Below are 18048 nucleotides of genomic sequence, written 5' to 3'. Positions count from 1 at the left end.
CTTCTTCCACTCTCCCTTTTCCCTCCACCCCCTCCACCTCCTCCTCCAGCACCCCCTGCACATCCTCTCCTCCCTCCTCTTCCTATCTACTCCCAGCAGACTGATGAACTGTGAGACGAGGGCACAGCAGAGGCCGAGCATTTTTGTTTCCTGAGCCAATACTCAGCCGAACTGTGCTCTCTCTCTCGCTCTCTCGCTCTCTCACTCTCTCTCTCACATAAAGACACACACACACACACCCACACACAAATAAAGCCCTACAAATGACTCCGATGTTGAGTCACAGCATGTTTGACATAAGAATTGCTTCCCGCGTTCAATGACCTGTCTGAAAAACAACAGATAACAGGAAAAGAGGAGGCAACGGGAAGGGTGCAGGAAGATGTGGGGGACTACACACACACACACACACACACACACAGCTGCACGGAGAGTATGATACAGGGGTTGAGTAGCCCACTGACACACCAACGAGGCAAAATGAAACAAAATGGAAGCGATGGGGGAGATAAGGAGAGAAAAAATATGACATCAGCGGCACCCATGGGCCGCTGACATCATACCTTTAAAAATCCCGAAGGCGCGGTCATGACGTCACCGGTGTAAAAACAAGTACAGAGAAGAGCGAAGGAGAGTAACACCCCACCTCCTCTCTTCTGATGCTTTACCCCTTTACCAATTAAGGCTCTCACGGCAGAGGAGCGAGAGAGAGAGGGAGAGAGAGAGAAAGAGAAAGGGGAGGGGGAGAGAGGGGGAGAGAGAGAGAGAGAGAGAGAGAGAGAGAGGTAGAAAAACTCCACAGAGCGGAGGGACTATCTCTTTCTTCCTTTACGCTTTCAGTACAACCAATACACCCTTTCCCCACACCGAGACTGCGCATGGGGAGGGAGGTCCGGGACAACGGTGCACACTCACACCCACACACGCGCGCACACACACACTCTCTCTCTTCTCTCTCTCTGATCAAAAGTAGCTGCTGGCTGTGTGCGCACTGACTGTTCTGGAGCGAGGAGGCAAGCGGACGCAGTGACCACAGCGACTTCACAGGCAACTACGAGTGTTCACGTAAGTGCGACTTGTTGCTGCTTTCTGTTGGTGTGGAGTGATGCTGAGCGAGAGGAGAGATGTGACTGAGCTGTGTGTGTGTGTGTGAGGGGTTCAAGTGGGAAACGTAATACTGACATCCAGGTGGTTAGATCAGAAAGATCCCCGGTGCGTTCAGGCTCTCACAGCCTCAGAGATGATGCTTGTGTGACGTTATAAAGTTTGGCGTCATGTCGGAGCTCGTATAGCGGCTCTCTGTGTGACTCCCCGCCGTTGGTGCGCACTGGCTCCCCGGAGGGTCCTCGGCTCTCAGCGGGTGGGCTGCTGCTGCTGCTGAGCTGCGGTGCGGTGCGTCACACCTCACGCCCACGCTGAGCCTAGGTGTCGTTCAGGTCGGTGTGTGGCTGCTGTGACCCCTCGGCGGTCAGGACGCGCTGCACTGAACCTGATCCATCCATCACATTTCATTCCTACACTTTGCGTTTGTTTATGGGTTATCAACCACGAACGAGCTCTTTGACGCACACACACTCACTCACACACGCGCAGCAGCAGCACAGTGAAGCATCTCCCCGTACAATTAGGGGCTCCGCACCAAATATGGTAAAACACGGACGCGGGATTGATTCAGTTCCAGCTTTTTTATCAGGGGGTCTAACTCTAACCGCTGGCGCCCCCCTCCGCCTACAGCGGGGCGTGCAAAGGGCTCACGCGCACCGAGCGCGCACATACATCCCAGTCCCTCTCTGGTGGAGTTATTCTCTTTTTATTTAAGAACAGATGTAAGGGACATGAAGTTTTGAGGTCTTGTAGACTCTTTTATTCTGAAATTGGATTGCTGATATGTGGTGAAATAAGTTCCTGTGAATACAGCTCATTCATCATGTAAAGGAGGAGCGTCTTAGTGTCACATTTAGTTTCCAAAGTGACTGCAAGTTGGAAGAAGATTACTTGTTTTCTAAACTTTTATGTGAATTTATAATGAAGTCATTAAATTCCATTACAGCCTTCATCATCAAATTGCAAAAAAAATTCTTTTGATGTTTGCCACTCTGTAAGGTCATATGTTTGAGGGAACGTCACCGATCTCACTCATCCCACAAAACTAAAGACTCAAAGAAAGTAATGAAGTGTGTGAAGGGAGCAGATAAGAAAGGATCTGACAAGACTGAGATGTGGCATTCCACTTACCGTGTCCTCATTTGACACTTGGCCTACCTTCGCTACACAGCAAGTGCCAACTACAGACACACACTTACTGCAATCTCTGTATTTCACTTTATGCCCATGTGTGTGGTTTGTGGCCTCGTTTGCAGCGCTGTTCTGACTTCCTCTGTTATGTCCTGCTCTGCTCGGCTTGTGCCTGATTGGGTGTGGTGGGTGTTCATGAGAAACTATGTGTATCTGCATCACTGGCTGGTACTGACATAACACTAATATCAGCAGGGGGGGAGAGCCGCTTACTCTTTTATGACCCAGTTGTTATTTCAACAAGTCTAATGAAATCAAATTGTGTTTAAATGAATATGGCTACATCATAAACTCTCAGCATTCCTGGCAGTAAGAGATGTTCTAATCCTGCTTGTGACAATCTGTATATATTAGTAACAAACAGGAAAGAGGACAATGTTCACTCTTTGTATTAAACGTACAAATTAGACCATTATTGTCAGAACAGAAATTTTCAAAGGACACTTCACCATCACCTCAAATGCCTCATGTGGGCTAAAGCTGAAATGAAAGTAATGCACAAACATAGTCCAAGTCTGAAACCTCTTTATCAGTATTGGCATTGCATGGCCATGAGCGCACATAGGCTGAGGAAGGTAGATGCCAACTTGCTCATTGTCCTGACCCCTGACCCCTGACCTTTGTTAATGGTTAGTGCGAAAGCCGGCCTGACAGTCCCGAGCCGAAAGTCAGCCGAAAAAAAGTAGACTTTATCTTCTTCAGGAAACACAGCGGAGCACACGTTGTTGATGTCTCAGAGGAGTGTCTTCAGTCCTTTGAAAAGTTTCTCATTGTCACTACATCCATTCTGGAGGTCAGGGAAGGTCTCAGCAATCAGAGACTTCAGATCCTTCATCGCGTGATTTAAAGGAATCCTGACCTCAATCTTCATGTTCACCTTCAGCTTCAGGGGCGAGGTCTGAATGCAAGCCTCGACTATTTGAGTCTTGCCTGCTCTCTTAACAGCTGGGAGTGTCTGCCTAGGTTCTCCACCAAGCAGTACAACTTTGGTTAGACTCCATCAGGTCCTTTATAGTTCTTTCAGCACACTCGACATTACCTTCCAAGTAAAGGTCTTTCTGTAGCCTCCAAAGAGAGCTCAGATGAACATTCTCGTGATTTTGTCCTCTTTTGGTGGATCCACTGCCTGATAGAGAGCTTCACTTAGATCCTTCTGTTCATCATTCAGCTTAGGACAGAGCAACTCGAGATGTTTTCTTTCTTCTTCTATGTTAAACCTTTCAGCTTTTCCTCCTCTCTGAGTTGCCTTGGCTGTGGCTTATCCAATTGCCTGATTACCATGGCTTGTGCATTTTTGGGAGTCATATAATGAAGATAAGGGCCAGGGGAGCTCAGTGATGGTTTGAGGACGGCAGAGGGGGGAAAAGCCTCTGTCTGGCATGTGGAGATCACACACAGAAAATGGTGAAAATACTGAATAAATTGTAATATCGTGAGATCAAATGTGAAGAGAGGCTGTGAAAGGTGGCAGTGCAAAGAAAAAAGGAAAGAGACGAATAAACCGAGAAAGTGCAGTACCGCCTATGATCACTAGATGGAGCCAGAAACCAACACAGAGCCATCAGTCCAGTCCTCTGTTACTGGGACGTTTTCTATGTCTTGGTCGGCTCCTCGTCCCCGCCCTGTGTGTGTTGTTTCCTGTTTGTTTGTCAGATTGGAATGAGACAATGGAGCCTGAGCAGTGAACCTGAGAGGTTTTCACATGTTTTCTCGACTTTTTTTCACCTCCATGCAGTGCTTTCTGAACCCTGGCATGTAGGAGTTTAACAGGACTCAAATTCTGTGTGTAACTGGTTCTATGGGTGGATGAATTGACATTAAATGTATTTTGTTACAGTATGCCTTATTTTGTGCCTCAATGTGTTGTAGTTTGTGCCTTGTTTCGCCTCCTCTGCCACTAAATGCCCATGCTTGCCCAGTTATTTGAAGTAATTGTGGCCCTGGAGTGTTGAGGTTGAAGTTTGTGTGTCATGAAAGTTGTGAAATCGAGCCGATTATGCTCTGAGGGACCAGATCTGCATTCTTACAAACCTGCCAAAAGTCTGTTGTTCCATTGTTTTTAAATGGTCCAGCGAATACATGAGCATGCTGCTGCTAGAGCGAGTGTGTATATGGTTGTGTGTGTTCATGATGGTGTGTGTGTGTGTGTGTTACATTAATGGGTTCATTTATTGAGGGGGTTATTAGGGATGGAGACTGCAGCGTTGTTATGGGTGCAGGGGGCATTCCTTAGATTCTCCCTTAGCCACACACACACACACACACACACACACACACACACACACACACACACACGCACACACACACACACACACACACACACACCCACACACACATTCTTAGTTGGCTGACGGCTACACTGTGGCTCCTGGCACTGGGTTCCTTATTTAGTCAAAATAAGTTCTGCCCAGCATCTCCCCATGTCTTCACAGCCGTTACTCCATGTCTTCACAGCCGTTACTCTTCTGCTTGTTTAAAGAGAAAATTCAACCTCTACAATCCTGAACTTGTTTTATTTGTACATTAAATTTAATCAGATAATCGTGCAAGATTTTCCTGGAGCTTTCTGTTAAGTGACAGCAGGAACATACAAAGGGGCATGTTGGGAGATGTTGGATCATAATCTTAATTACACTATCCCCTGCTTGCCATATGAAATGATGAATGGAAAATCTATCAAATAATTGAAACACATCCACAAAACAAAGAGGGAACATAAACGTGAGGTGTCTGTCAACAGAGAGTATGAAACACAGACGCAGTGATTGTGATGGAAAAACATGTGAGTGCCTGCAGGCGTTCTGTGGGCCATAAAACACTCACAGTCTGTCAGGTGTGTGTTATACAGCGCATACTTAGTGTATGATGTTATCCGAGTGTTTGGTCAGCACAGTTATGACGATACATCGGGAAAGTGCAAGGCTGATGTCTAGACACACACACACACATCTGGCTGAAATACTGTGATGTATTTGGAGATAAGACTTCCTCCAAAGGCCCGATGTCACACAGTCAGACAGAAATTAGGTTATATAATCTGAGAATTCTTCCAAACAAAACACAAATTCAGAGATGCCTACTGCGCATGTGCGTCGGCATGAACAACTACACAAAGGACACAACATGGATGAAACAACAGAAACAACAGCTACATGCAGCCCAGCACCGTAAACACAGGATCGCTTAGCAGAGAGGGAATATAATGAATGAAAGAGATTATAATTTGAGTATCAATTTCAAAGTTTGACCAATAGAAATCACATCCTTTGCTAAAGCGACATTTGTGGACTGTGTTTGAACCTTTAGTGTTTGTTTGTTTGGGGATTCAGAGAGAAAAAACAAGGGAATGGTAGGAATGTTCACTGGAGGCAAAGAAGAGAATGAAGATGAGACCATTGCTGACCTCTGTATGTGTGTGTGTGTGTGTGTGTGTGTGTGTGTGTGTGTGTGTGTGTGTGTGTGTGTGTGTGTTTGTGTGTGTGTGTGTGAGATAGGAGGAAGAAACGTTATAAATAAAAGTGAAAACTGATGGGCAAATCATTTCACTCTCTAGCTGTTGGACCTTGTTTGCATTATCCAGACTGTGCAGCTTTGTTATCTGGTAAGCAAACATGAAAAAAGGATCAAACTCTCTTTACTCAGGGTCACTGGCAAGTAACATCCACGTCACACACCTCTACCTCCAGTGAGTGGATACATGGATCAAATCAAATGGATATTAAAGTACATGAAAGCAAAATAGGACTTTGCCGGTCTAATGTTCCTCACTGGATGAAAGAGAATCTACAAGGGTGCTGGTTTCCTCACTGCTGCATTTCTTCTTATAATGTAGCTATACTTAAATATCATAATAAAAGTCAACTATGTTTGTTTGAAGGATCTTTGCGAAATCTGTACCTCCAGGCTATAAGTTACTCTCTCATGTTCACTCCTTTCTTTCTTTCTTCTCTTCTCCTGTACACAGGCAAGGAGAAAGTGAGTGAGAGAGAGAGAGAGAGGGAGCGGCCCTGCGAAGTTGAGCAGACTCCACCCTAAACTGAGCCAGCGAACGGAGAGACAGCCGAGCCCATAAAAATGAGTGGTTCCCACCCCCGGCTCCACCAGAGCGCCGCGCCCGCTCCAAACACTCTCTCCCAGGACAAGGACGCAGAAATGCCCTCCACGGAGAAGGACCTGGCCGAGGACGCGCCGTGGAAGAGGATCCAGCAGAACACCTTCACCCGTTGGTGTAACGAGCACCTGAAATGCGTCAACAAGCGCATCGGCAACCTGCAGACGGACCTGGGCGACGGGCTGCGGCTCATCGGGCTCCTGGAGGTGCTGTCCCAGAAGAAGATGTTGAGAAAGTACAACCAGAGGCCCACCTTCCGCCAGATGCAGCTGGAGAACGTGTCGGTGGCTTTGGAGTTCCTGGACAAGGAGAACATCAAGCTGGTGTCCATAGGTGGGTGACGTTCTTGGCTTCTGCACGCTACAATAAGTTGCATGTTCTGCCCGGATGAATGAGCGCCTGGCTGTGCGCCCTAATGTCACTGCTACAGGTGGGTGCTGCATTCACGGTCCGGCTTCATGTCTTGATATTTGCGCACGCGTGTTTTCTCTTGTGTTTGCGGCCGGATAGGAATGTGACGCAGCGTTATGTGTGTGTGTGCGCGTACATGTGTGGCTGTAGCGGACAGAAGAGGAATGAAGTTGTAGGAAAGGTTTTTAAAAACTCTTGACGCGACGGTAATAATAGGGGGCATTTAAACGCGCTAAGACGCCATGTTGGTCCGTCAGCGAAGCCGCTTCCCGGACAAACTCCCGGTTCCGTTTTGCGTGTTTTCACTGAGTTTCCTCGGGTGTTTTCCTGCGCTGTGGTGTCCAGGGGCGCAGCGCTTTTGTCCCCGCTGCTGTGCAAGAATTGAGGCGGGTTGTTATGGGAGGCAGGGCCGGGGGGGCCGGTGTTAAGGGGGGCGTTAGGGGGGTCGCTGTACACAGAGAGAGAGAGAGAGAGAGAGAGAGAGAGAGAGAGAGAGAGAGAGAGAGAGAGAGAGAGGGTGGGGGGGTTTGTGTCTCTCCTGCCTTCCCGAGCCGAACTGTGCCGGGCCAAGTCAAACTGTGTGAGCCGGGACGCAACCCAGGGCCTACTGCAAGCAAGGAGAGCTGATCACACACACACAGACACACATACACACACACAGGGCTATTGTCTGTGCTCATGCCGTGCAGTGGGCTGGGACTCCACAGTTGGACAGTAGTTGGCTTGCAGTCTGTGGCAGAGAGCTTGTAGGTGTTAATAGCTTTAGCCTACACACAGATGCTCCTCAACACAACACTTGATTGTGTTAATTAGACCGAGCAGAGAATCAAGTCATTGTAGCAACAAAGGCCAAAGATGCTCCAGGGTCCTTTAGGCTGGACTACATTGCTCAATCTGTCTTGTAATCTCTTAGTCTGAAGTGGTATTGCGCAACTCCCCACACCTTATTGAGTAAAGACAGACATCAATACGGTTCTATTAGTCTTAACCTCCGTCTGGCCTGAAGCAAAGGAGGAAGTTTGGTGACTGAGCGAGCTGTGAATCAGACATGAGTCCCCATCTTCCCCTGAGGGAGCGTCTGCCTCATCGCCTGCTTCATTACTGTTTCCACATGCACAGTAGAGAAGAAACAGGTGAACTGCTTTTATTGGATTGAGACACACACACACACACACACACACACACACACACACACACACACACACACACACACACACACACACACACACACACACACACACACCCAATGCCCTAAAAGTGCCAGTGAACACACAGGAAGAGGCGTGACGCAGCAGATAGATGGCATCAGTGGAGATTATGTTTATCAAGGTTGTGCCCAGCTTCAGTGCCACATGGCGTTTCTGTGGTAACGCACGTTTTTGGAATATTGTATGCGCGTGTGTGTGTGTGTGTCCACATTCCCACTTTGTGATGCAGTGAACATCCATATGTGTGTGTCTGTGTCAGCTATTCGTGTTTTCTGACGCAGTCCCTGTAAATGCTGAGTGTTAGTGTGTGTGTGTTTGTGCGTGTGTGTGTGTGTCCCTCCGCCTGATTCACCCTCATCCTTTGAGTCATGTAATCTGGAGATGAGAGGGGAGGCCACTCTCCTCTCTTACTTCCTTCTTTCATTGCAGTGAGAGGACACACCCAGCCAGCAACCCACACCACAAATTACCAAACTGCCATCGGTGCTCAACATGATGCAGGAACTTCCCACTCCATTTTTCTAAATTTGACCCTGTCCAAGTCACTGCTGAGTCTTAAACTTTATATCTGGAACAATTCTTTTCCTTAATCTTTTACACAACAGATGTGTTTTGTGTTTTTTGTCATTATGTAAAAGAGCACTTGCACTTTAATGCCTAACCCTTTTTCATTTCTTCTTTTTGCTCCGTCTGTTCTTTCGAGCATCTGTCTGTTTCACAGTCCAGTAGAGTAGAGCTTATTAAAGGCTCTCTATTCCAACATAGAACAGAAAAGCATTGGCACGTATTGATATGTGGCTGTGTGCAGAGCCAAGGGGAGATTCTCAGGATGAGAAGCCAAACGGGCACAACAGACTGAAACACGACTCGGACTTGAAACCAGACTCTGCAAACTTTAAATCAGCAACGTTTAAGCGCGGCGAAACAAATCGTTTTGAGCGAGAGGAGTTCAGTTGTTAACTAATGCGACTTTGCCCTCCAGTGTCCCAGAGCGACAGGCACTCGCTGGCCTCTCTCTCCCTCTCATGGTCATGCGGTGTAGAGCCTGTGTGGCTTCGACACAAACCCCAGCCTGTCCCTGATCTGGCACCGCTCGAGAGCTCAAAGTGGCACAGCTGAGGTGAAACAAACCAAAGCTCTTAATTTACCCTCTTTACTATCAAGACTCTGCAGACACTGTGACCCCCTTTGTGCGACTCCTATCTCCCCTCGCATTCTATCTGCTGCCGTTCTTCTCTTGTCCTCATTTTCCCGTGGAGAATGAACCTCTCTGAGGACATTCCTGCTGATGTGTACAGATGATTCCTCTGAGTCGTCACGCCCTTGTTTGAACAAGCTCATCCTCTGACTTGGCATCATCACGGTACATGTTCTCCTCAGCGTTGTTGATGTGGTGTGTGTGTGTGTATGCGTGCTAAGTTTTTACACGCCGCCAAGCAAATTAAGACTTGCTGACCGTTTTATTGACTGTCAGCCCGGCCTCAGCAGCATCTTCACACCATCAGCAGCCCAGCCCGGTGGGAAGCGTTCACGTTATCTGTACTTGGCTGAGCCTGCGTGCCACGTATTGGCCAGGTAAGATGGAAGTATGCGGTGCCAAAACCTCTGGCAGTCGATCCCGTCCTTGCAGACACAGAGCTGTGGTGTTACTCTGTGCCTCCGAGCAGAGCAGGCAGGTCGAGACACATGACCGTCTCCGCCTGTTACATAAGGGAGAAACATGTTGTGTAGTGGCGGTGGCACAGAGTCGAAACAAGGAGAGGAAGCTGGCTAGAAGAGAAGGTGACCCGGTGCCCACGTCGCACTAACACGCTACATTCAGACATGTATACGCTCAGTATTCAGTCACAACTCTTCCCAAGAAATGTTTCAATTAAGGAAAATGGGGCTGCTTAACTGTGACTAATGTGAGCATTGAAAGTTTCCCTGGATGTTTTCTCTCTGCTTCCATTGTGGTAATGCATGCATACTTAGTTGGCGTATAGCAGATGAGACTGTGTGTGTGTGTGTGTGTGTGTGTGTGAGGGTGCGGTGGGGGAAGGTGTTGGCCGGTTGTCTGTGTGGGTGGGGATGACATTGATTCATCATGAGTTCATTCACTTTGACCTGCTGTGCTCATGGAGTCGCAGGGGACTTCTGACAGGATTTATTACATTTTTATTTGTATCATAAGCTTCATTTATTTGCCCTTTTCTGCCCAAGAATCAGACACACTATCACATCGCACTCATCCCTGTGACGCACCGGCAAAAAACTCACTCTGACATCACTATGTGCTTTGCATTACGAGTCAAAGTCAAACATTCCTCCCCTGACATCAGTGAGTGGGTGTTACCGCAGCTGCTCGGCCCAATGAATGAAACGAGACAAAATGGCATCACGTTCTCTACTCTACATGATCCTGCAGTACCTTAGTGAAGTTGATGATCTTCAGTTTGTCTGTTTACACCAGACTGAATTGTATTTCAAGGTGTTTCTAATATTTTGTCCAACCCAAACACAATGAGGGAGATTGAATCCCCTCCCAGTAGTATACAGTGTTATGTAACTGTGCCACTACCTATGGCCGTGACAGTTGCCATGGAGATGAATCAACACCTCTCTCAATGTCAACAAACGCTGGACACTATCAGCTTTACAATAGAAGCGTGTATAGAAAGTGTGCATGTCTGTGTTCTGCGGTGCAGCTGAGCGACCTGAGCTGTGCTTTACTGACAAAGACCTCGGATAAGAAGATATAGAATATCTATTTGATATAGTGTGTTTACAGTCTGTATCTGGGACGTCACGCTGCATCAAACGTAATCGTACATTTTCAGAAGCAAGAAGATGAAAGCCAGAGCGTGTGCGGAGTGTCGTGGGCCGGAGAGGAATGTCGGCCAAAAGAGAGCGATAGCGGAGAGGTTAGGTTAAAATGGATCACTTCCTGCCAGCTCATTATCATTAGCATAACTTCCTGTATGCACAGGTCAAATGGATACCAGCGTGAGCATTCAGCTCGGTGCAGTTGTATTCCGACTATTGCGTCACAGCACAGGGTTAGAAATGGAGCACAAGTATAATCAAATTAAAGCTCAAAAGATGAAGAAGACGGTGATTTAATTACTTTTAGTACTATTGACTGAAACGTTGAAGATCCGTGTATTAACTGATATTTTAAAAAGCCAAGAGTAAAAACCACTTGCTCAGTTGATTATGTTGTTTGTTTTATTTTGATATGTAAAATAAGGGCGTGGTTTTGAGAAGGGCTTAAATTTGGATTTGATGAGTTAAGAAATCCTAGATGAAATCCAAATCGCAATAATTTCCAGACTAATCACCAGATGACTCAAAGCTTGTGTTTACTTGACAGTTCCCATCTCTGCGTCTGTGCCCGCTCGCCTCATCCACTCAGAATCGGCTACATGTTGTTTATAAAACACTAATGGCACAGTGACCATTACATCCCTTCATAACATGCTGTATTCAGTTTTATGAGGACTGCCTGTCTGCTGAAATGAGCTGGAGTCTCTCCGGGTCGCTCCTGGAAGCGTGACGACAGATGTTTGGGCTTTTTGTCCATCTGCTGTGGTTATTATTTTACAAGCTTTTTTTTTTTTTACCTACAAACAGGAACAACCAGCGTTCCTCTGCCAGAAACACATCTGCGGGGGCTTCTTGCTTCTCCAGAAACCCTACTTGGTTTTGCCAAAACAGAAACCTAAAATTGCTTGGAAAACTCAAACTGCTCTCAATCCAGGAAATGAAGTGCTGATGAAAGCCGAATGCTATCAAACCTCCCCGTTCATCATCTAATGCTTTACCCATGTCCTCCGCTCACCTCCCTTAACCTTCTCGCTGCTCCCTTTTCCTTCTTTCCCCTCATTTCTCCCTCAGCCTATCCCGTCTCAGCTTGCATGAGCATTAAGTCGGCCCATCCTCACTGAGAGCTGTTGTCTGTGGGCTTTAAAAATGTCCCATGCAGCACTTTTTCTCTGGCTTTTTTTTTCTCTTTTCTTCCTTGCCCCTCCACCTCGCTGCCTCCCTTCCCTTCCCCTTGTCCTGTCCTCCCTCCTCCCTGCATCTGTAACCAGAGCCCAGGGAATGGGTGGGCTGCCAAGATCTAGTTTGCTTCTGCCCTTTTAAGGCTAAAAAACCAGGAGGAACTTTTCCAGCGGAGGGAGTGAAGAGAGGGAGGGAGGGAGTGAGGGAGGGATGACTGGAAGGCACAGAAAGGAAGAGGAGGAAGTGTAGTAGCTCGAGTGTTGCTTGTTGCTTAGAAGTTGGAGGGAGGAAGAGAAAGAGAGCGTCAGGTCAAAGCTTCTGAGGCAACCAGCTGAATTCAGATTGGGGTTGAAAGGCAGAAGTTACATCAAGATCAAGAGCTCCAATTCTTCTTTAGTGTTTTCTTCTGTAGTTCTTCTTTGGGTGTTACACAGGGCACACAGATGTATGCTGAACACGCCATTCTGTTGGCCTCTACAATGTGTGTATGTGTGAGTGTGTGTTTGTCGGTGATAAGGGCAGTATGGAATGTGTGACATTTCCTCAGAATGTTCTGTCTGACCAGCTCTTCGGGTGGTCATAACCCCCTTTTCCAGCCCTGTGTGTGTGTGTGTGTGTGTGTGTGTGTGTGTGTGAGAGAGTGAGTCTGTGTGTGTGTGTGACATTGTCCTTCTTGACCCTATAGCACAATTCGTCGATCTTGACGTCTAAGGAGTCTGCCAAAGCTAAATTAGTTCAGCATGTAGAGTCTAAACACGATGGCGTCCCTCTGAACACTTCCTTCATGAATTCATTTAAAAGCTCTAACTTGTCGGTAATGTAAGATGAGAGATTGTTCTAAAAAAAACGTATAATTCCTTCCTCTTCACTTGCCAAGGCCTCATATGTAGAAACAAATAGACAAGTTTAAGTTTTATGATTGAATGTTATTGATCTTCTCCCTTCATTTTCTTCATTTGTTATCAGCTTTAGTCAAAATGTTAAAGTGGGACAAAAGTGGACGGGCGGGACACCAGGAATGTTCCAAATGAACTCTGAACATGGAAAGATTGGCTGGTTTGTCCATTTTATCAATTTGTACAAAAGTGATAGACAATACAGATAATCTGCACACGTTGGTCCTTTGGGTCAGAATGTTAGGAGTCTAGTTCAGCCTTGGTGAAGGTATGTACCCGTCTGTCACTCCATTCTTTCTCGGAATAATGAGCTCCTCTGTGTGTAGTGTGACCTGGCAGGTGACTGGTGTAGAAATGGTTGACTTGCTGGCAGAAATGTGTGCGTGTGACTGTGTGTCTGCGTTTGTTTCCGTGTCCTCACCAGACCTGCGTTTGAGTTCTGTATGTATTTATTATGCAGGAAAACATGGAGATGGTATGAGTGAAAGGCAGATGATGGTATTCAGCTGAAGTCTGACGGGATTTTCGACTTGCGTCATGAGTCTTAGGTCTTCTGCGTCCAGACCTGGAGGCGATCAGGTCGTCCCGCGCAGACGTGCAGCTTTGTCCTTCGCATTACAAGATTTCAGCCTTAATGCGCTCCAGATGTTTGCTGTACAACCGGAATATTGTCCTGAACCTTTCCTCCTCCTCCTCCTGCCATCGTTTTTCCGCACTTTATCCCGTCTTCCTTCCCTCTCACACCCGGCGTCGCTGTGCTCGGGTCAGGGTTCGGGGTCGAGGGTTAGGGTGATGTCATAACAACGTCACGGCGGCGGCGGGGGGTGTTGGGACCAAGAGCCAAAGAGATGAGTCATGGGAGTTTTGGGGGTAAAATGAGCTCAGCACCAGACGTGCACACACAGTAGCCTCTATGTTATGTTGGCGTTTTCCGCTCTCTCTCTCACTCTCTGTCTCACACAGACAGACAGACAGACAGACAGATATACAGGGGGCATGTGAGTCAGCAGAGGGGGAATGCAGCAGTCTGTGTCCGTATATGGGCCCCTGCAGACTCTGCACTGTGGTCTGCCGGGAATGCTGGCAGATTCCGTGCGTGTTTAGCGGCTTTCTTTGTGTGCGAGAGACATGAATCAAAGAACACACCGACGCTCATTATCAAAATATTTGAGTGTTTGCTTCCCATAATGCCTGCTCTACTCTGACTCACTAAACCCTTTGTGACTGAGAAAACTCTGTCCACGCTTCTGGTGCTGTTGTGGTCGCGTGTCGGTGTCATCGCGGCTAACGGGCTGCTTGACACACCCCTCTACCCTGCACTGCATTCCTACTGCAGGTACCAACCTGCGGTACAAACACACACACACACAAGAAGCACAAATTCATATCCGTATCGTGTTTTCCTCTCCTGCCTTATATCTTCAACTCGTCTCCCGTTTCCTCTAAGATGAACGAGTCGACGCTCAGGCGCTCTGACCAACAAGCCCAGTCAATGTTCCCGTGGCAACAGGTTATCCAAACACGTGCTTTGTCTCACCCCGCTTCACTTCTTCACAACACCCAGCGTATTTTCCACTCCTGACATGGAGGCAGCTGACCTTGGAGCACAAACAGGAAGTTGACGCACACGTCGCCGTGCTCGTAGGCAAATAAAGATGGTTGGTGTTTTGCATCTTAGAAATTTAATAGTGATTTATTCCAACCTCAACCGCTGCCGTCTTTGCTCCTCTTCTTCATGAATCAGAATCTCTTCATCGTTGACTCTCATCCATCCCGTCCCCGTGCTTCTTGGCCAAATAGCGTTGGGTCCCTCCTGCTGCAGCCCTTAAATATTCAGCCTCTTTCATCGGTCCCCAGGCCCCCCAAACCGCAGCCCAGCACCGTATGCAAAAACAAAGAAAGGGGGGAACCACAGAACGCTCTCCCTGTAGAACCATTCCAGACCTCATTGTTGTGGAGGTTTAGCTGCTGCTACCGTGAATTATTCCAGTCTAGACAACTATGACAAAACAAATGCTGTTGACATGGTTAGACTGTGTGGGTGCAGAAGCAGAATAAGTCTTAAAGTAAGTGGGCACACACAAACACACACATAAGCCAGATATGTTGCTTTCCTGTAGGATTCAGATCTGTGCGTGTCCACTCGCACGCCGTGACGACTCCGATGTGCTGCACACCTAACAGCCTTCAGCCTCCATCAGAGGTTTGATACCCCAGACTCAGCCCACCAGACTCGGGCTCTTTGACACAAACCACAACACTGACCTTTGCTTTTTCCTTTTATTCTGCTGAGAAGCCTTTCAGCTAGAGGAGGATCAGGCCCCCTCCTTTATATACACACACACACACACACACACACACACACACACACACACACACACACACACACACACACACACACACACACACACACACACACACACACACACACACACACACACACACACACACACACAGGCTCCACCCTTCCTCAAGGCTCCACCCTTCCTCAAGGCTGGACCCGAGCAATCTTCCTCCCGATCAACTGCTGTTTGTGCAACATGTGTGTGCACGCTGTAGAGTCATTGCTGTGTGTGTGCGCGTGCGTGTTGGCTTCCTCATGCCCAGGCTAGCTGGTGGTTGCATCACATCGTGTTGAACATTCGGGGCTGTCTGAACACAGCCACATGCCCTAAATATCTTAGATCAGCCTGGCGTGTAGTGCCGTCATGTCGAGCGGCTGCGATGTGACTCGCCTGTGAGTGCAGTGGAGGTTTATACTGTGAAGATATAATCAGAAATCCTGCTGCAGAGGAGCTCTAATGGGAACCTTTACTATCGTGATATGATTCATCTGGAAAATTCCCTGCACAGTGGCCACGATGCTGTTTCTTTCATTATTTGTCACCCTCCTCCTCTTCCTCTTACTCCTCAGCAGTGCTGTAAGGGGCTGCCAGCCTAGATTATGGCTCAGAGAGGGAACATTTAATGCCTCTTAAGTTTTATGGCTTCTATCGTATGTGTGTTAAAGTAGAACTCCCGAAGTACCATGTTGAATGTCAACATGAACCATCACTAACTCGCCCCGGACTAGACCGCGGCCTATAAATCCTTGCCATGCATTCCTCCTCCCCCCCTTACAAGTCTTGAAGCCATATTTCATCATTTGAAGCACAAATCATCACAGAGCTGAAGCCAAAGTAGTAGATAAACTCTGGAACTTCAACTTCTCTCTCTTTGGTAGATCTGAGCGTCAATAAATTGCGTTTTAAAGGAGGATTTTCACACAACGTCCCTCCATATTCATTTGTATTTTGGCTTGCAGATAAAATTGTCCGTAGTAATATCACATTACCTCCTGTCAGCCCTTGTGGTTACAAAAGTATCTATTGTTTCAAAGCACAACATGATCTCAAACCTGCTCCCTTCTCTCTCCCGCTGCACTCCAGACTCTAAAGCCATCGTGGATGGGAACCTGAAGCTGATCCTGGGCCTGATCTGGACCTTGATCTTGCACTATTCCATCTCCATGCCCATGTGGGATGAGGATGAGGAGGCGACGGACGGCGGCAAGCAGAAGACGCCCAAGCAAAGGCTGCTGGGATGGATCCAGAACAAACTGCCCGAGCTTCCCATCACCAACTTCAGCAGGGACTGGCAGAGTGGCCGCGCCCTGGGAGCGCTGGTTGACAGCTGTGCCCCGGGTTAGTGTGTGTGTGTGTGTGTGGGTGGAGGGGTTGTAAAATGATGACAAAACGGTCATACTGGCCGCTCTACAGGTTAATACGAACTTTAATGGGCTGAATAACTTGAATTCTGATGCTATTTTATCAATTTTAGATGTTAGTGAGCAAGTTCATAATGAATAGCGACTGTGCACAGGTGTGTGAAGAGGAGGAGCGCTTCACTTCTTCATTATGCTCCTGATGATAAATGGGGGATAAGATGAGAGAGAGAGAGATATGGGATGAGGGAATGCGTAGGATGAAGGGGGGTGTTGTGTTTACACGCTGTGCATGTTTGACATACCTGTGCCTCACCATCGGGCTGGAGCCGCAGATAAGGATGAAAGACAAGCTTTAATTTCTCTCCATTTCATTTAACCTGCCTGTTGAGAAAGAACTAGTTGAAAGTGGACGGGCAAGTAAGATGCGTTTCAGGTTTTAAGTTTGCGTGCATGAAGGAACATTGTGACATCGAGCAGGTTCACCTTCATATCTGCTGCATGTCATCAAGGCTCCAGCTCCTCTAACCAGCAGTCTAGTCTATACGTCTGACCTGGATCATACAGAGAGAGAGGCCACTCCATTTTCATGTTCCCTTCACCACCATGCCAGTACAGCCACTCACTACCTGACACGCCTTTAATACTAAAATATGTTGCAATGTCGTGGATGAGCAACCATGCGAGGACGTAGCCGCAGGATAACTGTAACAAGGTGATGAAGGATGTATTCAAGGATGTTCACATGCCACTATGTCTGAGGATAGGGTTATTTAAAAGAAAACACTTGCAGGACTCTATAAAAAACATTAAATGCAGCTTTAAAGATGATTAAAAGGCATAAAATACCATAAAACATTGACAGTAGAGGGAGTTTTCAGTGGATAGCAGACTACAGATGATGGAGTGTAGCCGCAGTTTGATATGACAACATTCCACTGTGATGTGCTGCATATCCAGGCAGAACACACTTGTTTGTCTTTCATTAGAGAATCCACAGGAATCTGCTATTGTGAATTGTAAACCAAGAAACCGCGACGACGCCAAGTGATAACACAGAGTAAAGTCAACTGGGCTTTAATTAAGTTATTAAGTTTAGACAGTGGAATTGTGTAGATAGTGTCACCGGTGTGTTGTTTCTTTGCGTTTTCTTACCTGTGCTCCTTTCCCACAGGTTTGTGCCCTGACTGGGATCAGTGGGATCAGACCAAACCGGTGGATAACGCCCGTGAGGCCATGCAGCAAGCTGACGACTGGCTGGGCATCCCGCAGGTAAGACTGGCTCTGGCTCACTCTTACACGGAGCCAACTATGTGAACCAGCCTAACCTCATATTAACTGATTCTTTGGATTGACCTGACCAAATGAATCACTCGCGGTTGAGCTCTTGGTGTAATTCCAGCCAAATCATTCGGTTTCCCTGGCTCAGACTGGTAATCT

General features: G+C 47.4%; 1 protein-coding gene across 4 annotated transcripts in view; it reads left to right on the top strand.

Annotated features, from left to right (window-relative positions):
- The first annotated feature begins 800 nt into the window (after positions 1-800).
- flna (filamin A, alpha (actin binding protein 280)) overlaps positions 801-18048 on the top strand; it is a 36462-nt gene continuing 19214 nt past the window's right edge. For 3 of the 4 annotated variants that reach the window (XM_076166864.1, XM_076166862.1, XM_076166861.1), the window contains exons 1-4: positions 802-1065; positions 6260-6739; positions 16334-16588; positions 17783-17880. In XM_076166864.1, coding sequence (XP_076022979.1) covers positions 6370-6739; positions 16334-16588; positions 17783-17880 — 723 coding nt within the window. In that variant the 5' untranslated portion in view covers positions 802-1065; positions 6260-6369. Of the gene's footprint in view, positions 1066-6259; positions 6740-16333; positions 16589-17782; positions 17881-18048 lie in introns of all 4 variants that reach the window. The other variant, XM_076166863.1, reaches the window with a different exon arrangement.

Source organism: Genypterus blacodes, unplaced genomic scaffold (genome assembly GCF_046128005.1).
Source record: "Genypterus blacodes isolate CSIRO-AG114 ecotype Tasmania unplaced genomic scaffold, CSIRO-AGI_Gbla_v1 ptg000156l_1, whole genome shotgun sequence".
NCBI lineage: Eukaryota > Metazoa > Chordata > Actinopteri > Ophidiiformes > Ophidiidae > Genypterus > Genypterus blacodes.
This window is presented reverse-complemented; position numbering and strand designations above follow the sequence as displayed.